Source organism: Hordeum vulgare, chromosome 4H (genome assembly GCF_904849725.1).
Source record: "Hordeum vulgare subsp. vulgare chromosome 4H, MorexV3_pseudomolecules_assembly, whole genome shotgun sequence".
Taxonomy (NCBI): domain Eukaryota; kingdom Viridiplantae; phylum Streptophyta; class Magnoliopsida; order Poales; family Poaceae; genus Hordeum; species Hordeum vulgare.
In genome coordinates, this window is record NC_058521.1 from 579,023,622 (window position 1) to 579,029,920 (window position 6,299).

The following is a 6,299-nucleotide window of genomic DNA, read 5'->3' on the forward strand; positions in this document are numbered from 1 at the left end:
AAAGCTTATGTGTAAGCAAGATGCTGTCCTACAGAGCGATCTTTGGAGGAACACACCTATATGAGCTTGACTGCTGGTCACAGTCTATGAGATTTGGGTGATCTCTAGTAAACTCATGAATAGGCTAGGAGTGTGACTAATATGCTCCACCCGAGGGGTCACCTTTGGCAGCCTAGTACTAGTAAGGCTTGTGGTGAAGCTTCTTTACACCAAACTAACAATTCAAGGCATAGTCCATTGTTCAGTTGTAAAGGAGTGTAGCTGCTTGCTCTAGGTGAAGCTCAACCTTAACAGGTCTTCACTGAAATGCTGGTATATTAAAACATTGATTGGAACGAGGGAACACGATGTGCCCTTGAGATCTGGTGGGGGATTGTTGAAATTAGTAGTGGGCCTTAGGCCCATAAGAGAATTTCAGAAAATCTCCAAGGGCCCATGTAGGTGGTGGCATGACAAGGTGGTGGTGGGAAGTTTAGTCCCACCCCGCTAGTGGAGAAGAAATTGGACCCCTTTATAAGGGTATCTCTTCATACCTACGCGTTTATTTTTGTCGGCCACGAACGGAGAATACGTAACGGACACGGCACGATCCGAGACGTCGGATGATGGGTTGTTACCGACTCGGACGTGGGTTCGGCCCGCGTCTCTCCGCCCAGCCGCCTACATAAGCAGGATAACGCCTACCCTAGCCGTCACGAAAACCAGATCACATATGCCTCACGCGTTCGTTCCTTGACTGCTGCTGCCGCCGGCGACTCCGTCCCGTTTACCGCGTACATGGTCGACGGGAGAGCAGGCCTCCAAAACCCCGCCTCTCCGGTTCCTGTATGGGAGAGGGGCGATTAGGTTTTTGGGGAGCGATCACGCGACTGCTCGCCTCCGTCCGTCTGCTTCGTCTACATCCGCGTCGTCCTCGTTATCGCCATGTCTTCACCATTCGATCCCCATCGTCTCGCCCTTGAAGCTGAGAAGAAGAGGGCAGAGGATGCTGCTGCTGCTACGGCCGCGTCTAACGCCAACGCTGCTGCTACGGCCAACTGGCCTATTGGAGGGTATGACTCGTTTATCCTCATGTTCGTATTTATCCTAGCAGTACTACTTGCATGCATAGATGTATCAACTATATGCGTACTATGTGCTAGGTTAGTTCAAGATCAGTACATCATTAGTCTAGTCAATGCCATACTAGTTATTATCTCATGGATTAATACATTTGAAAAATTGCCTATTTACTCAACAAATTTGTCCGCCGTAGGCTTGTAGAAGTCAATTGAGTTTCAGCAACTTTTTTACAAATTGCATCTGGTCGAGGGAGGAGTAGCTCGCAGTGTGCAGCAGCAGAGAAGAAGCAAAGTGGATTTTATGCATTGCAGTTTCTGCGTCATTCAGTGATTGCCTGGTTGCTTTTCTTGAACGTTAAATTATGCATGCAAGTAAAAGATGATGCCATTGTTTCTCGTTTCTGAAAGGGGATCTTAGAGTTAAGTTGTGATTTGTCATTGATTTTGCGATGTAAAAATCAATTACAGGATATGTTGTTGTTACATATAACGATTTGTACTTTTTTATTGTCGTTAATTGTGAACTTTCATGTTGCATTGTTGTTCTAAGATTATTTTGTTGCAACTCTGCATATTCTGCATATTAATGTTGAAAATCCTGGCTCTGCCACTGCATTGCGGACTAGTCACTTCTCATGTTGATAGTGGAAAACAAGATTTTATTTCATGCAAAAAAAAAAAAAAACACCCTTATATTCAGCTCAGATGACAGTACACTGCACATAGAAATCAAAGCGTAAAGAAAACCATCAAACCAAACCCCAAAGAAAAAAGCGCCCACGCACACAAGGCCCGCTCGCTCGTGCGCGCTCGCACACACACATATCCTGTTTGCCCTTCAAAGTCAATACTACGTACAGCCAGAATCACATGATTTAGGTCACCCATCCTTGATCATGCCTACACATTTGGGGTAAAATCACTATATCTCATATGTGACCCCAACTTTGAGCAACTGATCTTTCGGAATGGCTAGTGCCTTGTGCCCCTCCGTCAAGTTCTTCCTCAAGAACGTGTAAACATAGTTGACCACCATCTTCTTGAACACCGAGGAGTTGGCTTTGGCGCTGACATTGGCCTCACCCATCAGATACACCATCCCGTGTTCCACCTCTTTGTCGATCAGTTCCTTCTCCTCCTCGACTGTCCGGTTGGAATGGAAGCTACCGATCCTCCCCGACGAGTGGCTGCTCACCCTGGCTTGGACCACCTCCTCGCTGTGCACTACATTGCTTGTGGATCGTCCTGAAACTTCACCACCAGTGGCGATCTCCGCCACTTCGTTGTGTGCGAATGCGCTCTCCTCTTGAATGAACATCTTGAGCCCATTCATGAGAAAGATCACAAACTCCTTGGGCTCCTCCAGCGTGTCACTATATCCATACCGCGCCACGCAGCGGAACATCCGCTGCTCCCTCGGGCCGACCTGCCGGAAGAGAAACCTCTCTGCGGGCAGGACACGTGGGATAGGCAGGTGCTTGATGGACATGAACATGAAGATGGAGTGCACGGATGGTATCCTCTCGATCAGCCGAGGGAACACTGGAGGTATGCCCTGGACCAGCTCCGTGTAGAGGAGGCCAACCCCTGGGATCCTCCTCACATCGTTCTTCTTGAGTAGCACCGACAATTCACTAGTAGGCACGATGTGATCGAGCTCGTACCAGTACCTCTTGACTTGGACGTAGTGCCATGCCGCCATCAGGCTCATCACGACCAGTGCGAAGCAGATGGGGAGGTACCCGCCCTCGATAAATTTCGACAGTATGGAAGAGAGGTAGATGACCTCTATGGAGCCAAACACGATGTAGAAGAGCGCGATGAAAATGACGTGCTTCTTCCATATGAGGAGCATCACGACAGTCATCAGGTGGGTGGTGATGATGAATGTAGTAACGACACAGATCCCTGAGTGTGTGTCAGCAACATATGTCAGATGTCTCAAGGAATGGACCTCGCGCACTGGCTAGCTAGATAAGCTACAGTATTCTTCTTACCATAAGCATGTCCGATGCTGGTGGTGGTTTTGAAGACGACCGTGACTATGATGCTCGCCAATCCCATGATGAAGTTCACTTCAGGGATGTACACCTGCCCCTCGTACTTGTGTGATGTGTGGATGACTTGAACCCTAGGCATGCAACCGAGAGACAAGGCCTTGGAGAGGATGGCAAATGCCCCGGACAGCATAGCTTGGCTTGCAATGATGGCAGCAAGAATGGCAACGATGAAGGTTGGCCAGAACATTGGTGCTGCAGGAACATATATGTACATATTCATGGATCAGTTGATACTTGATCTTGATTACTTGTGCTCCTATAACACATATAATATATCTATTCATTTAATAGCTCCCGGCAGAGGTGCCTAGGCACCCTCTATGAACAGTAAAATCGAAAAAAATAAAAACCAAAATCAAAAAATTCTGAAACTTTGCAGCATCAATGATGATGAAACTTTGTAGGTGTTTGCAAATTTTCATGCCAAAAAACTATTCGTGGAGCTCTACACACGAAAAAGATTTCAATGCTTGAAGTTTTGAGCACTTTTAGCATCAAAATCTGAAACTTGTTTGTACATATTTCTCTACAAGATATTTTGGCATGATAATTTGCAAAAATGTACAAAGTTTGATCATCTTTGATGCTGCAAATTTCAGATTTTTTTGATTTTGTTTTTTTTTTCTTTTGATTTTACTGTTCATAGAGGGTGCCTAGGCACCCGGGTGCTATCACACCTTTCTCATTTATATATCTTTCTTTACCAGCAAGTAGTGCTACATATATTACTGCATGAAGCAAAACTGTAGTCAGACTTAATTTGTCTATTTATTTATTTATTTATTATACCTGGGATAGATCTATAGAAGGTGTTTGCCACGTTCTCCGGGAATTTCCTCAGGTAAGCGGCCTGCCCGATGTAACACAGTCCCACCCCCGGGAACAAGATAAAGTTGAAGCTGATCTGTGAGATGCATGGTTCTGTTTTAGCTTGTAGCTACGGGGAAAAATGCTTACTTCAGAAAGAAATGTATATGTAAAACAATGAAGTACCTGAACAGCCCTGATGTTGAAATGTCCTAGGTCAGCAAACATACCTTCTGTGCCTGTCATTTGAATTCATTTCAGATTAAGCATTATAGCCTTGCAGGCAGGCAGGCAGGCAGCACATGATCTTTTCAGTTAGAAAGATTGGTAGCCCAATTAATTACCTGTGACACACAAGATCACTCCACCAAGTGAAACCCATGCCTCCTTACCATTCCTTTGGAAGTACTGTACTATATATATCGGATTGAAGGCCCGTAGAACACCAATATCATGGACGACGAGGTTGTACATCCCAATACCAGCAATCAGAAGGAACCACACTGAGATGACTGGAGCAAATGTGTAGCCGACCTTGTCGGTCCCGAAACGCTGGACCGAGAAGAGCATGAATAGGATCGCCACCGAGATGAGGACCACTTGTGCTGTTCAAATAACCATGCAAGGCCGTTAGATCAACGTGTGATGGACTGACAAGAAATAAGCAACCGTTTTCTTTTCAACTGAAAGATTTAGAAATGTGCGGGGACGGGTTTTTTGCAAGACAATTGAAGCAAAATATTGACCAAATTACTATAATCCTTTCTTTGATCACGTACTTTGAGTCAGGCTCGGCGCTTTTTCTCTGATCCCACCCACTGCAGACAGCACTGCCATGAACAAAATATGTGTGTTAGTATTAGTACTCCTTTTCTTTGGAATAAACCCTGGTACTACTACTCTGTATATTGGCTACCTACCAGGAGCAGAACATAATTAAATTAATAGCGTTGACTAGCTAGTTAGCCAGCTCTCTTTAATACATGATTGATTGATTGATTACCAGAAATTGCAGGCGTCAGGGTTCCATCGCCGATCACCATGGATGTGCCGAGGATGGTGAGGGTGAAGAGTGCGATCTTGGCTGCCTTGCTAGATTCCAGCTTCTGCTTGGCCCACTGCGCCCTCCTCAGCTGCGAGTTTGGGGCTTCTATCCGGTAATTCGACACGGCAGCATCCTCGGCCTGTTGGTCCGGTATCATCCTGATCTTCGCATACCGTGATATCAGCGAGTAAAGCGCAAACGTGCCACCTACAGCCATCAACAGTACATGGTGCGCAATTTAGCTAGTTGTCACCGTTTCCTATGCTGGATAGTGCAAATCAGGATGCAGTTCAGCTTCAGCTTTATATATCCTGCCCAAATTTGAGTGAACTAATGGGCTTACCATCTCCGTTGTCATTTGCGTAGAGCACGATGAAGACGTACTTGAGCATGGGTATGACGATGAGGGTGTAGATGATAAGCGACAGGACGCCCAGGAGGTCGTCGTTGTTCTTGATGCCGTCGGGGAAGGTGCTGGAGTAGACGTAGAGCGGCGACGTCCCGATGTCGCCGTAGATGATGCCGACGCTCTGGAAAGCGAGGCTCAGCGTCCGGACCCAGCTCACCTGCATATATCATTCATGCGTCGCCCAAAGGAAATTAAGTAGGGGGTACATGAATAGATGCAACATTGCTGCCTGCAACTGCAACTGACATGACCGTCGATTTGCAGGAGAAGGACACATGATATACATACCCGGGAGCCATGGTGATTGGAATGGGACACCTTCTCTGCATCACCCCACAGCGAGTCGTGGCGCTTGAGCGGGGCAGGTACTGTCTCCGTGCTCTGCGGCTCCTCCGCCTGGGTCGACATCTCCTTCAGTCAGTGCTGCAGCTTGCAGTTTTGCTCCGAGGCACGCAGGCTGCCGGAGAAGATCTGCAGCTGCAGGTAGCTCGTGTTGGAGGAGGAAAATGGGGATCGGAGGGCTTGTTTAAATAGTGCGGCACGCAGACGCAGTGCAGTGTGGTGCAGATTTGAGCCAGCACATGAGGTTGCTCCTGAGAGTTGACATGAAACTGTCGTTTGCTTGAGAGGTGGCACTGACCTTGCACCCATGTGTTATATTATCATACCTGGCTAATCATTGTTGTTATTTTAATCAAGCCTTATGATATCACGCAGAAGGAAACGTATGTATAGAGCATATACCTCTCTATCATGGTACTTGGTACTTAGTACTTGAAAGTCAATGGTGTTTCATTCACGCGGATAAAGGCATCCATACCTGTTCTGAGGTTGTGCATATTTGTGCCGCTCTGGTATTGCCATCAGAAGGAGATTGGTAAGCAAATGTTGCCTAGCGGACAGAGCATATAACTTAT

The 6,299-nt window shown here is 46.7% G+C and overlaps 1 protein-coding gene across 1 annotated transcript; it reads right to left on the reverse strand.

Annotated features, from left to right (window-relative positions):
• Positions 1-1,713: 1,713 nt before the first annotated feature.
• On the reverse strand, positions 1,714-5,993 carry LOC123447214 (potassium transporter 1-like). Its single transcript, XM_045123796.1, has 9 exons — positions 5,671-5,993; positions 5,317-5,539; positions 4,932-5,180; positions 4,708-4,758; positions 4,273-4,533; positions 4,115-4,167; positions 3,911-4,025; positions 3,059-3,313; positions 1,714-2,969 (listed from the first exon to the last, which is right to left on the reverse strand). The coding sequence occupies exons 1-9, from the start codon at positions 5,788-5,790 to the stop codon at positions 1,984-1,986; spliced, it is 2,313 nt and encodes a 770-aa protein (XP_044979731.1). The 5' UTR covers positions 5,791-5,993; the 3' UTR covers positions 1,714-1,983.
• Between the last annotated feature and the right edge of the window lie 306 nt (positions 5,994-6,299).

Excerpts from the sequence above, each read along its gene's own strand:
- LOC123447214 (XM_045123796.1), bottom strand. The coding sequence starts at position 5,790 with ATGTCGACCCAGGCGGAGGAGCCGCAGAGCACGGAGACAGTACCTGCC. Across the intron at positions 4,759-4,931 it reads CCTGACGCCTGCAATTTCTG|TGCTGTCTGCAGTGGGTGGG; the intron begins GTAATCAATCAA and ends TGTTCATGGCAG. Across the intron at positions 4,168-4,272 it reads AGTGATCTTGTGTGTCACAG|GCACAGAAGGTATGTTTGCT; the intron begins GTAATTAATTGG and ends TTCAAATGACAG.